The sequence below is a fragment of the Leuresthes tenuis genome, unplaced genomic scaffold, assembly GCF_036924035.1.
Source record: "Leuresthes tenuis unplaced genomic scaffold, fLeuTen1.0.hap1 SCAF_6, whole genome shotgun sequence".
Taxonomy (NCBI): domain Eukaryota; kingdom Metazoa; phylum Chordata; class Actinopteri; order Atheriniformes; family Atherinopsidae; genus Leuresthes; species Leuresthes tenuis.
In genome coordinates, this window is record NW_027325360.1 from 24,408,934 (window position 1) to 24,428,122 (window position 19,189).

Consider the following 19,189-nt stretch of genomic DNA (forward strand, 5'->3'; position numbering starts at 1 on the left):
TGAAATACTCTTTTGCTCCCAACTTTAGATGATCCAACCATTCATCTTGAGGCGGTCCAAAAGAGATGTTGAGAAACAGCTTCCCAAGAAATATGAACACATCCTGAAGTGCCGTCTCTCCAGCAGGCAGAAGAGCCTTTATGAGGATATTCTCACTCAACCGGGGTCAGTTTTTTTTTTTGTTTTTTTTTTACTCAACCCAACAGCTGTAATGTTAATTCAGAGATTTTAACCAACACTTTAAACAGTGGATGATGACCACTACAGATGATTTGGGTTGAACACGTGTGCTGCAGTTTTAAAACATTTCTTGTGTGCTTCCTTTAGAGCTCAAGAGGCGCTGAAGACGGGTCATTTTGTCAGCGTGCTTCAGGTTTTGATGCAGTTACAGCGAGTGTGTAATCATCCTGAGTTGGTGGCACCTCGAGAGACCAACAGCTCCTATTTTTGTTCCTCTCTCCAATACAATGCTCCATCGCTGGTGCTTGAAGCTATTGAGCATGACTCAAGCAAGGTATACACATGTGCTGATAAGGTCATGGAAAACAACAACATATCGGTTGATTGACTCAGAAGTTGATCCATGACCATTTGGAGGAATAGTTGTCATTTATTCAAGTACAGTATAGAGTTGTGCTTATGTGAAGATGTTCTTTCTTGCTTTCTACACATTACCAAGTACTATAGATACATTCTGTATCAGTGCCCAGGCAACAGTACTTTGGGCCCAGTCAACTTCATATTTCCCTTGTGATTTGTCAGTTCTAAAACGACGAATGCAGTGTTAATTGAATACTCTACTGAATACTTGTTTATATTATTTCTACTATTTTATCTTTGCCTTTTTATCTCTCTTAATAGCTACACTTTGACTGTTTTATTTGGTCTGTTTCCTTTTCCTCCCAGATTGCCAACATGTCCATATTTGATCTGATCAACAATGAGAACAAACTGACTCGTTACCAGACTGAAGAGTCCGTACCCAAACTGAAGATCACTCAGCAGCTCATAGAGGAGATCTACACAGGTCCAGACCCACCACAAAGACCCAAGCCGTGCCCGATAAAACCCATGAGGTCAGCACAAAATTGGATCTGTTTAACGTAACACGATGCATGTGAAGATCCTTAGAACATTTAAAATTACTATTAAATGTTACCCCAACATTGTTACAGTTGTGTTCTCAGACATGATGTAACCCTTTTCTCTTTTCAGATTGTTTCAGCCTGTGCAGTATGGTACAAAGCCAGAAGGTCGATTAGCTGCCTTTGCAAATGTAGCAGGTCAGCGTCCTCCCACCAGCTCTCCCCCAAGTAGTACTTCTTCTACCACCATCAGCCAGTCAGGCCAGACAAGAGGCAAGTCCCCCGTCTCCACTGCAACAACGACTCCCACTTCACTTGGTAAGTTTGTAGGAGCAATGTCACATAAAGGACAGTGAATTAGGTTTTTAACAGTGGTTAGAGGATTCCTGATGATAAACACATCACATTTTAAGAATAAACTTCATCTTCTTTAGTTTTTTGGTTGGGACTTTCACCTCATGTGCTTGAACAAGTTTTATGCTTGTGATGTGTGCATTATGCAGTGTTATGCTGCATGATTGAGTTGCTATTTTGAATTGAACTTAACCTCATTTAATTGGTCATGCACACTACAAAATTAACATTGTGCTCATATATTCATACATGGTTATCGTTTGTATTTGCACCACGTATGTAGTGTGCTTCCGTGTTGAAAACTCAGGTCTTACTCCATCTTTAAGGAGGATTTTATTTTACTTTCACAGGCAGATTGCCGTGGTCATAAAGTATTTATGTGTTTGAATTTATATTTTCATGCAGCAGTGGTGGGTTGGCAACATTGCTTTTCTGTAATGGCTCCCTATGTGAAACAAATGTAGAATTGTGAAGCTGCTACAGCTTTTCTTTTTAATTTGTTTTTCATTCCATGTTATTTGATAGCTACTTGCTCTGGTCCCCTGTAATTGCTTATTGATTTAAAGATTTGTAAAAAGTTGTAGTGATATATTGCAACCGCAATTCACTACATTTCTGTCACAATAGAGAAAATGGCAGAAATGCCTCCATTTTTGTTTGAAGAAAAATGTATAATTGTTTTACCGGCCATAATTACTTCAACACTTAAGTGGCTCTAATCCCTGCAGAGTTTTAACAAGAAATGACATCAGTGATAAGTTTAGTTCATAATGAATACGCTCCCCTCGTCATCAAAGCCAGCAATTCCATGTGTAGAATTTCTTTTTTCTACTCTGTAGACATAACCATTGTTTGAACACACTTTATACAGAACTGTTTGGGAACAAAGACGTATACCATTACACCCTTGATATTTTGTTAGCAGTGATTACTCTTTTCAGTGTCATCAATAGCTTCCTTAATATTGCTTGCTGTGTTGGCCCACCACTGCTGAGTGAATGTATGAAGAAAGCGGTTTGATCTTACTGGTATGACTAAATATTGGGTTACTCTTAACACGGAGTCCCATACCCCATTGCCTTGTACTTCACAGCCATTGGAACAGCTACTCAGAGAGCCCAGGCTACTACTCCTGTCAGCAGCAGCAACAACACTGCAGCCTCCTCTGTAGCCTCCTCTGGGAACAGTGGCATTGGGCAGCATGTGTTGGGGACTGCCTCTGTGGCCTTGAGCCAGACCTTAGCTGGTGCAGTTATGGGCTCTATGGTACCCATCAGCCAGCCTGGATTAGCTCAGGTCCCCAGGGCAGCTTTGGCCCCCAGCCATGCCATCCAGCCCAGCTTATTGTCCCAGAGGTTGGTCCTTACATCTCAGGCCCAGGCACGGTTGCCTAGTAAGTGGCCTGCCCTTCCCTCCGTCTCACCATTTTCCCTCCACCTCTGGCACAACAGTTTTGGCTACTCTTCTCTGAGGCCTTTACTTGAGGCACTGCTGATATGTGTTAAGTCTTAAAACCTCTCCAGGGAAAGTGGCGTCATACATGCAATGGCAGCAGCATTTATGCAGCAATTGTCGTGTATCAGTAGCTATACAACTGATGGTGAAATCGAATTCCCTTAAGATTAGACCTTGTAGCCATATCAGCAGCATCTCGACAGCCTCGGCATTCCCCAATTCCTTTCTTGAAACTTGCATGTACACTATGAATGACCCACTTATGTCACACTTCACATCACTATGCTATTCAACTTCAAGGAAAATTCCAGGATTTTTTTCAGCTTGGTCCCTGTTTTCCTTTGAGTATGAGTGAAAATTATTGGTATCACAAACATCTTTGCATTCAGATCTATGGCATTTGTTCTCTGAAAGATGATTTTACAAAACACAAAACGCCTAATTTTCCTCAGTTCAGTGGATTGTGCTTTTCTAAATTGTGGCAAGAAAATGTAAAGCCACACTCTCTTTTCTTCTTCTTTTTAATTTTTTTCTGGTCCACACTGAAGTTGTGAAGATGTTTGCAGTGACTGGTTTGACCAGGGTGATCACTGCCAGTCAAAAAGGAGAAGAAATCCTACATCAAAGCACCTTTTCCTTAAGAAAGTCTATGCTCTGAGAGCAGGTGTCCTGATGACGCTTGAGTAAAGATGGCTTTTATTTTCTTCATTCTGCAGCTCAAATAAATAGCGATTGCCATTGAATTCATAATCCCAGTGCACATAGTCATCAGCTCCATGTCATGGACTTGTTTCCCCTCTCAGTATGGGTCCAATTGCAAAGATTTTTGTGCAACACAAACAATATTTTACACCCAAATAAAAGGGAAAATGTAAACCTAGTCAAAAAATTCAGGATTATTCCCCCTCTTTTTATTATCATTATTATTTTTCTCCCAATTTACTAATTCTCCTATGTGTCTTGCATAAGCCTTGCTGCAGGAAAAAATGCCAGAAGCTATAGTTCCCTTGTTCTTTTTTTTTTTAATTTCTTTGCTGTCGTTACTTTTTTTCCTTATCTTGTGCGTCACTCCAAAGCATGTGGTCCCACAGATTATCCCACCCTGTTTGCTTGAAATGAGAACAGATAAACTCTTTCATTAATCCACTGTTAAAAAATAAAAGGTAAAAACAAAGCACATTTTAGTAAAAATCATCTTAATGACGTTTGTATGTGACCACCGAAGTAATTACATTTTGAATAGAATTTCAGCATAGCATGTGTTTTTTAATGAAATTTCTGATCATTTTTGCATTTACTTCTTTCAGTGGCACATGAACTTAACTTAATGTTTTTTTTTGTTTTGTATTTAAACTTAATTAGTTAAAAAAAAAAAAAAACTGGTGGAAACACTACTGCAATCAATACCCTTAACCTGTCAGCTTCTTTGGAGCTGCTCTGTGACCAGCAGATCAACCTGTGGTTATACCGGGTAGTTTGCAGGTTTAAAAGTGTGTAAATGAGATCGTGGTCACTACACTCCTATAAAGGAAGCATTACTTGAAACTACCCTGAAAAATCTAGGTAAGGAATCCTGAAAGGTCTTGGTAGGGAATTGTGTCTCTTTTGATCCTCAGATTGTTCCACATGTTTTTGAGACTTCTTGTAGCATCGGTGCAGAGCACACTTGTGACCATAAATGGACCATTACTCTCCGGTTGTTTTGCCTCCATTGAGGGGATTTAGTATTTAAAAGTATCATCCTCCTTTTTGATTTTTCTTTTCTTTTTTTTACAATGTCAGATGAGATTAGAATCTGTTTTTAGTTTTAGTCTTTGCTTGGATATACTTCACTTAGACTGTCCACAACCTGAAAATGTTACCGTCGCTCTCTAGTGTTTATACGGAAACATTCTTAGATAAACTTCTTTTTGATGGCATAAAGTAGTTTTTATTTCCTAATTCCACTGCCTGGGTGAGATTTTTATACATGCAACAAGGTATTTGATATACATTTGACTTAAAGTCTTAAATGTGGTTGTTGGTCTAAGATGTAGGTAAATTAGCATGTAATAAATAAAAAGTGCTAATTCTTTGTTTAAATGTCATTTTTTTTACTTAAAGTTAAGTGCATACTTTTGTCAGAAATTTCATTGGTCATGAAAAAAAACCTGAACAGGATATTAGTTTTGCTTTTAACTGTAATTCTTGGTGACCTGTGTTGCCTTGAAAAAGTGTTGAGTGCTTTATGTATGTTTCTTTTTAAGGCTCTCTTTCTCTCCTGAGTACTGCCTTATAGACATTTTTGCTCCCTCATAGTTTATAAAACTAGGAGCTGCTATGATTCGGTCCTGGAAAGAAGCTGTGCTCATCCCACTGATTAATCCACCCTGGTTCTGCATGACTTGTCTCTTTTACACCCCTTTTAACTAACGAATTCAATTATCTTGTGGATATAAAAATGTTATAGGACTATTTTCATCCATCTTTTAAACGTTTGCGCTGGTTTTCCATTGAAGGTGGAGACGTGGTGAAGATTGCCCAGCTGGCAAACATAGCAGGCAGTCAGAATCGTATCTCCCAGCAAGAGACTCCTGTCACTCTGCAATTCCAGGGGAACAAGTTCACGTTGTCCCCCAGTCAGCTGCGCCAGCTCACCACTGGACAGCCCCTGCAGCTCCAAGGTACACTTTGTAATCCCTTTGCCACATTTTAGTTATTGCATAATTTTGCATCAATTTGTGTCATCGTTTAACATTTCCATCTAATCACTTTGCCTTATTTTTCATTATCACACAGGTTTGATTAGTTTTTAGACCTTATTGAAATATGAAGACCTTCTTCTAATGAGCTTAGTCCATTCAGACCTTTGCTGTTATTTCAATTGTTCATAAACTGATAACTGGTGTTGCATCAGGCTTGAAAGGTGAAATCGCATGACGGTCTCTCCGGGTCTTAAAAGGGAGACATATGTGTTGCATTCCATCTGGAGGGATTAGAATATAGTTATTTTGGTTTCATCATCTCTTGTGTCATATTTGTGAAGAGGCTTTTACCTGTAATCGCCTTTCTTTTTTTATATATATATTTCCATAATCAGTTTTCCATAAAGCTAGATGTTTTATTATTTTAATTGCTTTTACTGTTGTTTCTCTTGCCACAAAAACCTTAATTCCAACAGGATCGCTTATGTCTTTTCCACAAATTAAACTGTTGCATGTCCAGCTTCTGTTCCATAACCTGAGGCTTTGTCTCTATATTTGATGTTGATTTAGGCCTTCACATCGTGCCAGCTCCAGGGCAGCAGATCATAAGGCCCCAGGGATCCATGGTAATGCAAACTATGTCTCCAGCTGTTCCTGCTTCCAATGCCTCTGCCACACCTGGCACACCTCATCCTGCCCTGTCAGCAGCCCAGCAAGGTGACTCATTCACAGCTAAGATATTGCTGTACTGTCTCTGTCTCTGAATCAGTTATTTTGGTAACATCATCCAGCAGCCATGTTTTATCAGTATAATTCCAAAAGTTAATAGTTTGTCCTGTGAAATAAATTGCAACCATGCCGAATCAATAACAGCTTCTTTCATGTACTGGAAGTTTAACACTGGTATTTTTATAAGGCGATTAAATGTATTCTTGTGCTAACGGTGTATGATTTGTTTTTAAGCATTGGGTGTGACTACAAATGCTACATCATCCCCCATAAGAACTACTGCAGCTCATGGGGGGTCACAGGTGAGCACTTGAAAGCAAAATGACATTCTCACAATGTATGAAGATGCCACATGTAGGTGGAACTTACCTACTTTTTGCTTTGTTTTCACATTTAAACATGCAATACCTTTAAATCCTCTTTATAACTGTTAAGTATCTACCCATACACATAATTGAATTAAAGATTGATCGAATATTACAGTAAGCTGGTTGTCAGTTAAGAAAAACCCACATACCTACAAGATGTTATTTCTGCCCAAGTGTAAAGCTCGCTTTCAATCCCCAGATTGTTTGTTCCTTTTCCTCAGAGGCGGAATAAATCTTTTGACATTCTTGTTTGAATATTTAAAAAAGCTTTCTTCGCTGCCCGTATGTTTGTGCACTGTTTAAAGAATTTCCAGTTTTTGGAAGAAGGTACATCCCTCAGACGTTGTTAGCTTTGTGACTTCCTCAAATGAAACTTTGTTTTCTCTTACCAGGCATTTCTCAAAAAGAATAATTACTCCTGTCATCTTTGTGTTCAGGTGACTTCAGAGGAAAAGACTCAACTGCTTAAAGAGCGCTTGAGTCGTTTGGTTGCAGCAAATGAACAGCGCTGTAGCCGCAGAGTGTTGTATGGGTCAGATCTGCTCCAGGCGTGCACTTTGAGCTCAGAACCTGATCACTCTGCCCTGACTGCTGGAGGCTGGAGGTGGGTCGGCAGGGAGAGCTGCCTCAGAGCTCAGAAAACCTGTGTGGGTACCACTTCTACGCTGCAGTCCTCGCTGCTCTCTGTGCAGAACAACCTGGGGACTGCCAACAGCCTCATAAAGAGGTAAAGCTTTATGTTTGCTGTATCTCTTATCATTCTAAAACATTCACTGTGGCTGTGTGGTGATCACCAACAGAAGCTTAACTCGTCCTAGGAGGTTTATTTCTAAGATTCAGTTTTTGTGCATTGACTCATGCTAGTTATGCTTATATTTAATATAATTATGGCTGTTGTTGTCTTGTAGGTTGACGTGTGTGGTGCCTCCAGCTGTAGCTGCACCTCCTCACTTGTACGCAGCCAATCCTCCAGTTCCCTACCGCCTTGAGCAGAAGTCCTTTCACCAACGGCTGCTGGAGGCCTCTGTCCCCCACAGTGCTGACATCCACTATTTAACATCCAGACATCTCTTCAGTTATCCTGACTTGCAGCTAATGCAGATGGACTCAGGTTTGCTCGTTATTATTATTATTATTAAATGAATGGATATTTTACAAATGAGTAGAAACAAACAGAAACTGCAAAACAAATGTGTTTCCAACCAACTACAACATAAGTTGGAATGTGTTTTGACCAAAGCTAAGTAGAACTGTTTGTTTCTCTGTAGAGTTACTAACTTGCTTCTATTGTTGTGGGAAGCATAATTACCATTTCCTAAACAACTGGAAAAAAATTCTTGCAGCTCAAGCCCTGTCCACATTAAGAATAATTGTTTTTGATGTTTTTCTTTCCAAAGGTAAACTAGAAGCACTTGCTATTCTGCTGCAGAAACTAAGGTCAGAGAGTCGCCGTGTCCTCATCTTTACTCAGATGTTGAAGATGCTGGACATCCTCGAGGCCTTCCTGGATTACAGGCAGCTCACTTATGTGCGCATTGATGAAAGCCTCACTTTTGATGAAAGACAGGTAAACTCACACCACCATTTCATTTGTTTCTCACGAGCAAAAACCACCATTAAAAATGCTCTGTTGTCACAGTGGAAATGATGTTTAGAATTAGAAAATGGAGCCACGTATAATGGGCATTCTCTTTGGCTAAAAAGCCACAGACGAGCTTTTAGGGTTAAAGCAGACGTCAGCGTTGCTCTGACTGTGCTCTTACGATGTTTTTCAAACTGCTTGAAGGTCTCCAAATTTCGATTGTGCTTTCATATTTTTCCCCTTTTGGTCCAGACTGAAATTCTGATGCTCGTCTGCAGCACTCAATGGTTGTGCAAGGTCATATGTTGCATCATTGATCCTTTAATAGACATCCTAACCTTCACATACCTCCATGTTCAGGCTCAGCAATTGAGCAACAATTGGTAATATAATTTCCCTTTTGGGATTATTAAAGCAAAATTGAATCGAAGGTTCATGTTGACGTAAACGTTCCCAAGGTTTCATCCAAAGAAGTCTTTGACAGTGACAACATCAGCTAAGATGCACACATAGTATTTGCTGTTGTGTGAGACTAGATGGTACATAAAATGAGTGAGAGTTCTAATTTATGTAATGAAATAAAGCTCTTAGTGTTTATGTGAAACATGCTGAAAGTTGAGATGACTGTAGTTCTTTTGTACATGAACAGTCAGATCTGATAAAGAACTCTAATTAGATTCTAACATGTGTTTTTGATTACATTTACATTGACGAGAGCAGCCATTAGTCTTGTTTTGGAGTCACTTATGTTGACCTGTCGCTGGTATAACGCAGCAACGGTGCCGACAACTAATTGGTTGCAGCAGTCGCATAAATATTGGGTGAAAAGTCTGTTGTTAAAAGATAAACACCGAAATGAGCAAAGAGAGTATTTATGTTTCTAGCTTTTTAAAAGGAGCTTTTGTATTATTAGGAACTTCTTTCTTTGTCTTACTTTCTTCGTGTGTTGGTGTTGTGGACCTGCAGGAGAATATGAAGAAGTTTAACAGGAGCAGGCAGGTGTTCTGCAGCATCCTGACCAACCGCTGCTGCTCTGCAGCCGGCACCATGGTTGATGCAGACACCATCATCTTCTATGACACGGACCTCAATCCAAGCATGGATGCCCGCACCCAGGAGTGGTGTGACAAGATAGGACGCTCCAAGGATATACACATATACAGGTGACATTATGGACACTGGGAAAATCTGAATGAATGTTTTTTTTCCTTAATTCAGCACTAGAAGAAGAGTATCCAGATCTGATTTCCTTCTCCTGAACAGTGATTGTCAAGGGTTTTCGGGGGAATTTCTGGTGATTTTTCAGTGTGTTTTCCAGGTTGGAGAGTGGGAATTCCATTGAGGAGAAACTGCTCAAGAATGGCACCAAGGATCTTATTAGAGAGGTGGCTGCCCAGGGCACTGACTACACCTTGGCTTTTCTAACACAAGTAAGGTTAACTCATCATGGTTGCTTAGGTGTTCATTTGGAATGAAAAAAACATTTCTCTTTTTATTCAACCCAGCGCGCATTAAATATCTGACCTCATATTGTTATTCTATAGCGGACAATCCAGGATCTGTTCGAAGTAGAGGCAGGCTCGGGGGTGAAGGTAGAGGAGTTTGTGGTCCTTCACCAGGAGCCATCAGCCTCTGAAACCATTTCCCCCAAAGTAGCAAGACCCTACATCCAGGCTCTTCACAGTATTAACCTGGATGCCCAGCCGGAGGAGGAAGAACAGCAGGATGAGGAGTTACGAGCCAACGAGTCAACAGAGGAGTCAGAGAGCCAAACTAAAGAGGAGCCCGTTCAGATAGAGGAGCTGAATGCAGTCATGGAACAGGTAGCGTTATGATCCGTTTGGAAACGTGTTTTAGCTCAAAATATTAATGAGATCAATTAAATAAAGTGTTTCCCCAGCTAATTTCACATTCAATTATCCCACAAACAGCTAACTCCTATTGAAAGATATGCCCTCCATTATCTTGAGTACCTCCACGTGAGTGACGATGAAGCTACCCTTAAGGTAAGTGATTTAATTTGTTGTGGTGTATATTTGCAGAGATTTTGTGTGGAAGTCAATGATTTTAAGAACCCCCATGGTGTCAGTGGGCTCTTTATAATTACAACAGTGGATTGATTTGTGTGCTGTGTGTATATTCCCCAGGAGCAGTTGGAGTGCGCTAAGAGAGGCTGGGAGCTCCAGCAGCTGCAGAAGCTGAGAGACGAAGAGGAGGAGCACCAGGTGACGGTGGGAGAAGACGATTTATTCACGTACACCAGAGAGGATGCTTACAACATGGTGGGTAGTCTTGGTCATATTTATCAATCAAACAAGAATTGATGTCTGGCTTGTGTTGAGCTATTGTTGATGCTGTTTATCATTTCAACAGGAGTATGTATTTGACGCAGAGGATGGTCATACAGAAATTATGCCGGTAAGGCAGCAAATGTGGCTTATTTGAGAATTGAGTGATACATATATGAATAAGGAAACGACTGCTGCCATGGATTTGTACCTTCACACACAAGTCCTTGTCATGTGTGGGATTATGTTGATTTTTTTATCTTTCTAATTAGCATTGTTGTACAAAATAAACTCCTAATCTGCTCTTGGCCTCTGTTCTGACTTGCAACATAGCTGTGGACTCCACCCACACCACCACAGGATGACAATGATATTTACATTGATTCAGTGATGATGCTGATGTATGACACCACGCCCATGCCAGAGTCCAAACTGCCTCCGATCTACATCCGTAAGGAGCATAAGAGACTCAAAATGGACCCCTCGGGTAAAACATTTCTTATTTATGGACTTCAGCTGCTATTGCATAACAAATATATTGTTGTACAGTTAGATACATGCGAACACTGTGTTAGGAATATTTGCTTGAAGAAGTTTTAAAGTTTCAGGGAAGAAATTGTATATAATATAATTTAATATGGCTCTCTGAACAGATGCAAGTATAAGTGCATGCCAGGGCTTTTTCTTTTCTTTTTTTTTTTCTTATATTTCTGTCCTTACTAGACTGTTTTTGTCCAGTAGCGGCCAGGAAGAAGAAGAAGGGCCATGGAGAGACAGTCATACCTCCACGCTCCCTTTTCGAAAAGGCCAACATGCTCAAAGTTCGCCGTGAGGCGAAGGACCAGAAAAAGAACTTCTCCCTTAAGCAGCAGGCACCCTTTGCAAAGCCCCTACCCTCGCTGGTTAAACCTGCCATGGAGGCAAGTCAGGACAACCCAGAGTGGCTCATCAGTGAGGACTGGGCTCTGCTTCAGGTACTGTCTTCACTAACTGTGTGCATGAGGATCTTTCCTTCCAAGCTACAGAAACATGATGTCACTGATTAAGTAATGTGTTATTCTGGTGTCTCTGTTAGGCTGTAAAGCAGCTGTTGGAGTTGCCTCTAAACCTGACAATTGTGTCCCCTGCCCACACACCTAACTGGGATCTGGTGAGTGATGTGGTGAACTCCTGCAGCCGCATCTACCGCTCACCCAAACAGTGTCGCAACCGCTATGAGAATGTCATCATCCCCAGAGAAGAGGGCAAGGTACTGAAAAGAGAATCACCCTGCTCTGCTTGAAAAACTAGCTTTTTGCTTATTTGTCTAATCCATTTCTTTAATTTTTCAGTTGGTGTATGAGGCAAACCCGAAGAAGAAAACCAAGAGCATATACAAGGTATCCGGTCCTGTCTGATCTTTGCATTTGATAAATATTCTTTTTCCCTTGAATTTCTGACTAACGTCTGTTAACTTTGTTGTTTTTTTCCTTTTCCATCTTCTTCGTCAACATTCAGTCTAAGAACAGCCGTCCTCTAAGGACATGTCAGATCTACACACAAGATGACAATGCCTCTCAAATTCAACTGTACAACAGTCGCTTTGAACTTATGAAAATAATTGCCAGCAAGAGGAGCCCTCCAATCAAACCTCTGTAAGTACTTCTCTAGTACTCTTCAAGATGCTAGGAGTGAAACTGGACATTTTCTGGGTTGGGTGTCTTAGAGAGGGGAGACTACTTTTATAACAGATAACAGATGCATGTTACACTGCTCAAAGCCATTTTGAATGGAAACCAAGAAACCACACACTCATTTCCGGTTGTTCAGATTGGTACGTTTTTATTAATGTATAGAACTTCTTACAGGCTTGGAATGAATCCATTCCAGAAGAATCCGAAACACGCATCAGTCTTGGCAGAAAGGTGTGTTTAATGTTGCTATTCCTGTATCATTTATATCTGAACCTCACATCTATAAGTCAAAAATGATTAACTTGTTCTTTTCTATACAGTGGAATCAGCTATGATAAGCCTCTTCCTCCCATTCAGGTGGCATCACAGCGCGCTGAAAGGATTGCCAAAGAGAAAAAGGTGAGCATCAGCAGTGTATAGTTATGCTCATGCTACAAGCATTCTAGCTTCATGTCAACAATACAGAGGGTTTGGTATGACTGAAATCTAATATTGAAGGTCTTTGCTTGGAAAGCAACCATAGTGCCTGTGTTACACCCAGGTAGAAATAGTTGTCTACAGCTGTATGCATCTGTTTAGTTTAAGTGAAGTTGTGCTAGCATCTCCCAGCATATGGCAGATTTTTTTAATCAGATCTTGGTCTCCATTTTTAAACTTCTTTTGTTATGATTTTGTGTGTTTTTGCAGGCCCTTGCAGAGCAGCAGAAGGCTCAGCAGCTAGCCCAGCAGCAGGCGGGAGCTCCCCAGGCCGGGGCGGCACCTGGTCAGGTCCAGGCTCCTGCTGCTGGAGCTCAAGTCCCTCAGGCTGCTGCAGTAGCTGGAGCCACTGCTGTGCCAAATGCAGCAGTACTGGTGAGAATCAAAACATCCTCTGCTGATGTACTTCCACATAAAGGGAGATTCAAAGTTCTTTTGCTCAGCGAAACATGTGCACAACTCTTGTTTCATGTTTTTCAGGCTGGAGCCATTAAAAACGCCACTGTGGGCACAACCATTCAGGCTGGTATGTTGAGCTACACATGGTTCATATCACAGTGCAGTTGATCTTTCAGTATCTAATTCATTGTTCTTTTTTTCTGACATTTCCAGCCACTGTAGGGGGGAATGTGATTGTGAACACAGTCGCTGGAGTTCCTCCAAGTCCCTTCCAGGCCAACAAACGCCTGGCATCTCCAGTCATACCCGGCACCCTGACTGTGAGTCATGTTTGCTGATTACTGCCTCTCTGGAATTAATTTACAGCAACACAAATAGCCTTTGTGCTGTTGTGAAGAACCAACATTTTGTAGACAGAATGAGCACTGCAAGCTTCGCTCATTGTTTTGTTGTCATTGTTGATCCAGCCTGCAGGCACACCTGGAGCCCAGGTGGTCCATGCACAGCAGAGAGCTGTTGCAGCTACTGCAGCGCCCGCTGAAGTGGTCGCTATAGCGACAGGTCAAAGTGTCAGAGCGGTAACCCCAGTGACAGCGTCTGCAGTAGTTTCTACTACTCTGAGCCCAGTGCAGTCACAGACCCGCCCACTGGTGCCCCAGGTCACACCAGGTAATAGAATTAAATTGGGCTTTGCTCCTGAATTTTCGTTCAAACTCCTCATTGTGACTTCTATGCTGTCCTCTTTCCAGCGACAAGTATGCAGTTGACACAAAAGCCTATCACCCATCAGGCCCATTTGCAGATGCTGAGACAACAGCAGCTGCATCAACAGCAACAGCAGCAGGCTACTTCCCCTCAGATTAAAGCTGTAGGCAAACCTCAGGTACACCATTAGCATCTTTACCTGATGGAGTTACACTAAATACAAAAGTATGGATATAATTTCATTGAAGCACGGCTCTACTGGATAAACTAAAGTGAAAGTGTTATCTAAGATGTTGACATGGTCACAGTGACTGTATCTTAACCTCCTAATGATTGTCTTTACAGGAGTTGTTAAAGATGCAGAAACATAAACTGCAGTTACAGCAGCAGCAGCAGCAGGTAGCTGCAGCAGTGGCAGCTGCAGCAGCCCAGGGCCAACAGGCCTCAGGGACCCAGCAGGCCGCCCAGGTGCAACCTGCACAGGCTGCCCAAGCCAATCCTCAGCTAGCTGCTGTGACAGCACCCAGACCTGGAACCGTGCTGACGGGCACCCCTGTGAACACTCTGCAGGTGGCCAGACTGGTAAGATTACGATAAGATTAGACAGAATTTATCACCACATAGGCTTTCAAGATTAGCCAGACATCCCCAAACAAAAGTGAGTAGGCCTCAACTACTCCCAGATATTTGTTTTGCCCTCCACTTAAAAAAAAATATATAAATGAATATCTGGCTAGACAAGAATGCAGAATTATCATGATATTATCATGCCAGGCCAATAGGTGATGATAACAGATGATGACAGTCGGAGTGGAATTTATTCAAATTTTTGACAGTGTCTTCTCTGTCCTTTATCTTCTATCTTGTCGGTCCCATATTAGATTATTCATTTTGACTGTGAATAATCCATCTTAATCAGTTTGAAGAAGACGATACCAGTTCCATTGTGACTGAGCCAATGAAACATGAGCTCTCATAGTTGTCTCGTTTCCAGGCTGCTGGAGACCACTATTGGTGGTCTTTTTGAATGTTTTATGGTTCTATTGCTTTAATACTACTTTAATAATGTATCCTGTCATAGACCCGAGTATCCACTCAGGGCCAGATTCAGGCCCAGGCAGGACAAACTGCTCAGGTGACCCTCACTAAACCTCCTGTGGTGTCCGTGCCAGCGGTGGTCTCATCGACTGGGGTCGCTACGCTGCCAGTTACAGGCATTAGTGTGGCCATTGGTCAGGCCCAGAAAACAGGTTTGTTTAAAGGCTGTCATTCCTTGAACAATTACCTTTTTTTTTTTTTTTTCCATAGTCTATTATAGTGTTGAGACTTTATTTTAATCTGTTCTTCCTCACTATAAACAGTATAATACAGCACTAATTGGAACAGAAATCCAAAAATCTAACTGGATCTTTTTGTTGAATGAGCCAGCATCATTTTTAGCTGCAAAATGTGCCGTTTTCATCACAATCTACTGATATGTCCTGAGCTTCTACGTTCTGTTCTGTCCTCTGTCAGGCCCTGTGCTGACGTCGCCATTCCCCCAGATGCAGGTCCAACAGCTGATTCAGATGAAGAAACAGCAGGCAGCAGCTGCCGCCCAGCAGAAAGCCGGGCAGCCGCAGCAAGGACAGGCCACTGTACAGCAGAAGGTAAACGCACCATGTCTACAGTCACTGAGTTTTCAGTTGACCAATCATTTGGAGGGAATCTGTTATCAGCTGATGTTAACAAAGGCAGCGTATGCATGTCTGTTCTTTGTATGAAAGTATACCACAGCGTTGTGGTCTTATACAAAAATATCTTGGATGAAGAATAGTTCAGAGTATTAGCATCTTGTTATTGATTTTACTGTAATTCTATTACTTTTCTTAGATTGGCACCCAGCAAGTGACAGTCCAGGCAGCTCAGCCAGCCCAGCAGCAGCAGAAGGTGACCTACACCACCACCCAACTCCAGCCGGGAATAAAAACCCAGTTCTTCACTACATCCATCGCACAGGCTCAAAAACCAGCTGGAGCCCAACAAATCCAGGTGCGTCATCAGAGGCCGCAGCCTTGATCGCGAAATACTGTTTTTCATAAAAATGATGGCTTTGTGTGCTGATATGGGAACATTTTCTTTACTACTCGTATCAGGTGGCTAAGCTTCCTCAAATAGTGCAGCAGCAGCCAGCGGTGGCCAATATTCAGCAGATTGTGTCTTCTCCTCAGCAGGTGAGGGTTTAGTGCTGATCGTTACTAATAAGGGACCTTCTGTAAGGCTAATGAGTTTAAGTTGTGGTCAGCTGGCCCTAAACTCATTTTTTACGTTCTTATACGTGTAATCAAGAACTTACTCCAGACTAAAGAATAAAAAACCACTGTAGGCTTTTGGAAGTGCTGCTTTTGTCTCTTTGTGTCTGCTCTAATGATGTCTTCATTAATACTGTGACAGACTTATTTGCCTCTTATGGACGCACCAGACAGCTGTTCAGTGCTGTGCGACGGATCAAATCAAATGTGTCAACAGAGATGGAAATATTTGATTTATTTGTTGCTTCTCTTCAGATCCAGGCGCAGCCTCAGACTGTCACTCTGACCCAGACAGCCACATCGGCTCCCGCTCAGGTGCAGATGATTCCTGCGGGGACCGCGACAGCCCAGGTGGTCCAGCAGAAGATTATCCAGCAGCAGGTGGTGACGGCTGCCGCTTCACCGCAGATCCAGACACCGCCGCCACACAGCCCCGCCCAGCAGCCTTCTGCACCCTCTGCTGCAGAGTCCCCGGGGCAGCAACCCACTCAGACCCAACAGCCCAACAAGAGTCAAGCTCGCCAAGGGGGCATCAGGGCCAAAGCCCCTGCCAAGCCCAGTGGGGGCAACAGCTAGGAGTACACACTAATGAAACCATCTACTGTGGGTTTTTTAAGTGTTTTCCTGCTGTACAGACACAAGTGATGAGGTTGTTGCAGATCCTGCTGCATCTGAGTGAAGATGCATTGTTAACCTTTACCACACTTATTGCATTATTTTTAGTGCTAACAACTATGCTATATTGGTAGATCGGCCATGATCTGTCAGAATTTCTGGTGGCATCTGTAACTATGTCTTGCTGAGTCAACACCGTTCCATCCTAAATTTGATTCAGATGTGGATTGTTTCATGAAATAACTTCAAAATTTAGCCATACAACTACTGCCCAATCCATCATCTCAGTCATGCCTTCTATCTAATGATTATATGACATAACTGATTCTTGAGGCTGAGGATTATGAGTCATTCTGCGTTGGGTATGAGCTCTTTATTAGAATAAGTGTATTCATAACTAGTCCCTTTTTATGTCTGATTCTCTCGTCTAGATAACTGAATGGAAAATAATGCACGTTCCTTTAGACATTTGTTTTTTGGTTTGTTTGTTTTTCAGTAAATACACTGTAAACATGTACTTTAGTATTTTGTGTTTACTCATAAATTGTCTTTTTTATTGATGTCAAAAGAAAAAAAAATTGTAAATATCAACAAAAACATTTGTACTTGTAAAGTAGTCGTGTTTTCATTGGATTTTTCAGCCTAATTGTAATAAAGTGTTTTGTTTTTATACACAAATCCATCTTTTCCTTTCATTAAAATGTTGTAAGTACTTTGAAATCTTGTGAGTTCTTAAAACCCGTTCCCTGGTTTTGGTACTGATCGCATGCTGTTTCCACAGCCTAGTATCTGCAGTATTAACACTTAAAAGAGTGAAGTGAACACTGATTTGAGACTATTTCTTTGTCAAAATCTAAAGGTTTCATTCCTTTGTGGACTAAATGGAATATACTTTTTAGTTTTAGTCCGAGCTGCAGGATCCCAGCTAGAATTTTTATAATTTGCATTTGATCTTTGGAGTCCTTGACATCCAACTTATGAACACGTCTGCTGCTGTCCTCAGCAGAAACTGTATTACTAAGCCATGCAGATTTGTGTTTGCCCACAGGAGGTCACTGTTGCACTACTCTTACTATTCGTTTAAAAATTTGTTGCTTTTCCAGTTCATTGAAATTTCCCATCTGCTCCTCAGTGCACACCCTGTGTCTTTTCTATCCCCTGGTGCTCTATGGCCGGTCCACATTCACAACTAAACGAGTGAGACAAGGGAGGTGAGGTGGAAGAGAGGGATCAGATATGAGCAGATGGGCAAAACTGGTTCCTTTGGCCAGGAAGTCACTCCACCACTGAGCGCTTATTTAAACATGGAAAATTGTGCTACTTTGCTTGTTTTAACAGGATGGCATTTCAGTTAGAAACATGAAGAGTGCTAATAGTCTCGCAGCTATAAAACATGCAAGACAAAACAGCTGTCAGATTTGAAAGTTTGGTAAGTGTGGGGGTGGGAGTAGGTGATATGAATCACACCATTTCAATCTATAAATGTCATCACTCGCTTCACAAATCCTGTGCATTTGCTGGAAAGAACTATGGTGAAGCCCATTTCCCAGCCCTCTGTTACCCACCTTTTCATTCAAATACTGGTGCAGATAAAGTAAAAAAAGTGTTTTTTCCCTCAAGGCCCTCACAGCAACACTTTGGAGCAAATGCTTCTATTTTGATATTTTTATATCCAATACAAAAAAGTCCTGTGCAGAGTGAGCAGTGTGGCATCAGGGCTGCTGAGGCCTTTTCATCTTCCTGCTCTGAAACAAGCCTCCTGCCAAGCAAGTGTTTACCTCAGCAGGCTCTTTGCTGCCTCTGAACACTGTCAAATGTGTAAGCAGGGAATGGGGGCTGCTGTTTCTCTATTCAGCCTCTGGCAACAGGGGATAATACAATCATTATGTGTGGTGACACAACTTCAGCGGTGGGATCAGCAAGGCGAGGACTTGGACTGGTGTTGCCTGAGAGACAAGCTAACTAGCTCAGCCCTGCCGCACTCAGCAGGTGATAAAGGCCAACTCCTCTGTCTGCACTGCTCTCCACACTGTCGAATGTCCTGCTCAGGCATCGATCACACCGCCTCAGGGGCTCCCTTACTAATGATGCTCCTGAAATGATGCTGATGATCACCGCTACTGGAAAAGAAAAAGGCCAGCTGTACTGAAAGGTTACCATGACAACCAACTGTGACCCCCTTTAGAGCCTATTACAGGATTGACAGAACAACGGTTGATGTCTCACACACTGACAATGCAGCTTTTAAGATTCTTATTTATTATTTCATCTTATTTTATTTTGTATTATCTGATTTCATTTTTGCATGGGCCAGTTTGGGTGGATTTTTTTCCTTTACATGGGTGTCTCACATCAGGAGCAAACACTTTACACCATGCTGTCCAAACGCTGCTGTTGTGCCCTGAAGCAGAAAGTCCTAGGTACTCCCCGCAGAGGTGCTCTACTCCAAACTGTGTCAACTCTAAGGTACATTCTTTTTAAAAA

At 41.8% G+C, this 19,189-nt stretch overlaps 1 protein-coding gene across 3 annotated transcripts in view; it reads left to right on the forward strand.

Moving 5' to 3' along the window:
• The window catches only part of ep400 (E1A binding protein p400), a 28,680-nt gene extending 11,263 nt beyond the window's left edge, over nucleotides 1-17,417 (forward strand). Inside the window, exons 19-53 of one of the 3 annotated variants that reach the window (XM_072388370.1) lie at nucleotides 29-165; nucleotides 328-514; nucleotides 907-1,076; nucleotides 1,216-1,403; nucleotides 2,533-2,832; nucleotides 5,393-5,557; nucleotides 6,149-6,295; nucleotides 6,542-6,609; nucleotides 7,113-7,402; nucleotides 7,584-7,786; nucleotides 8,073-8,242; nucleotides 9,224-9,420; nucleotides 9,576-9,687; nucleotides 9,802-10,080; nucleotides 10,189-10,263; nucleotides 10,405-10,539; nucleotides 10,631-10,675; nucleotides 10,879-11,032; nucleotides 11,284-11,519; nucleotides 11,621-11,794; nucleotides 11,877-11,924; nucleotides 12,043-12,179; nucleotides 12,393-12,449; nucleotides 12,539-12,617; nucleotides 12,906-13,070; nucleotides 13,176-13,221; nucleotides 13,308-13,414; nucleotides 13,562-13,763; nucleotides 13,844-13,977; nucleotides 14,145-14,381; nucleotides 14,881-15,049; nucleotides 15,315-15,448; nucleotides 15,672-15,830; nucleotides 15,935-16,012; nucleotides 16,346-17,417. In XM_072388370.1, coding sequence (XP_072244471.1) covers nucleotides 29-165; nucleotides 328-514; nucleotides 907-1,076; nucleotides 1,216-1,403; nucleotides 2,533-2,832; nucleotides 5,393-5,557; nucleotides 6,149-6,295; nucleotides 6,542-6,609; nucleotides 7,113-7,402; nucleotides 7,584-7,786; nucleotides 8,073-8,242; nucleotides 9,224-9,420; nucleotides 9,576-9,687; nucleotides 9,802-10,080; nucleotides 10,189-10,263; nucleotides 10,405-10,539; nucleotides 10,631-10,675; nucleotides 10,879-11,032; nucleotides 11,284-11,519; nucleotides 11,621-11,794; nucleotides 11,877-11,924; nucleotides 12,043-12,179; nucleotides 12,393-12,449; nucleotides 12,539-12,617; nucleotides 12,906-13,070; nucleotides 13,176-13,221; nucleotides 13,308-13,414; nucleotides 13,562-13,763; nucleotides 13,844-13,977; nucleotides 14,145-14,381; nucleotides 14,881-15,049; nucleotides 15,315-15,448; nucleotides 15,672-15,830; nucleotides 15,935-16,012; nucleotides 16,346-16,666 — 5,505 coding nt within the window. In that variant the 3' untranslated portion in view covers nucleotides 16,667-17,417. The remainder of the gene's footprint in view (nucleotides 1-28; nucleotides 166-327; nucleotides 515-906; nucleotides 1,077-1,215; nucleotides 1,404-2,532; nucleotides 2,833-5,392; nucleotides 5,558-6,148; nucleotides 6,296-6,541; nucleotides 6,610-7,112; nucleotides 7,403-7,583; nucleotides 7,787-8,072; nucleotides 8,243-9,223; nucleotides 9,421-9,575; nucleotides 9,688-9,801; nucleotides 10,081-10,188; nucleotides 10,264-10,404; nucleotides 10,540-10,630; nucleotides 10,676-10,878; nucleotides 11,033-11,283; nucleotides 11,520-11,620; nucleotides 11,795-11,876; nucleotides 11,925-12,042; nucleotides 12,180-12,392; nucleotides 12,450-12,538; nucleotides 12,618-12,905; nucleotides 13,071-13,175; nucleotides 13,222-13,307; nucleotides 13,415-13,561; nucleotides 13,764-13,843; nucleotides 13,978-14,144; nucleotides 14,382-14,880; nucleotides 15,050-15,314; nucleotides 15,449-15,671; nucleotides 15,831-15,934; nucleotides 16,013-16,345) is intronic. The other 2 variants (XM_072388371.1, XM_072388372.1) reach the window with 2 other exon arrangements.
• Nucleotides 17,418-19,189: the final 1,772 nt, after the last annotated feature.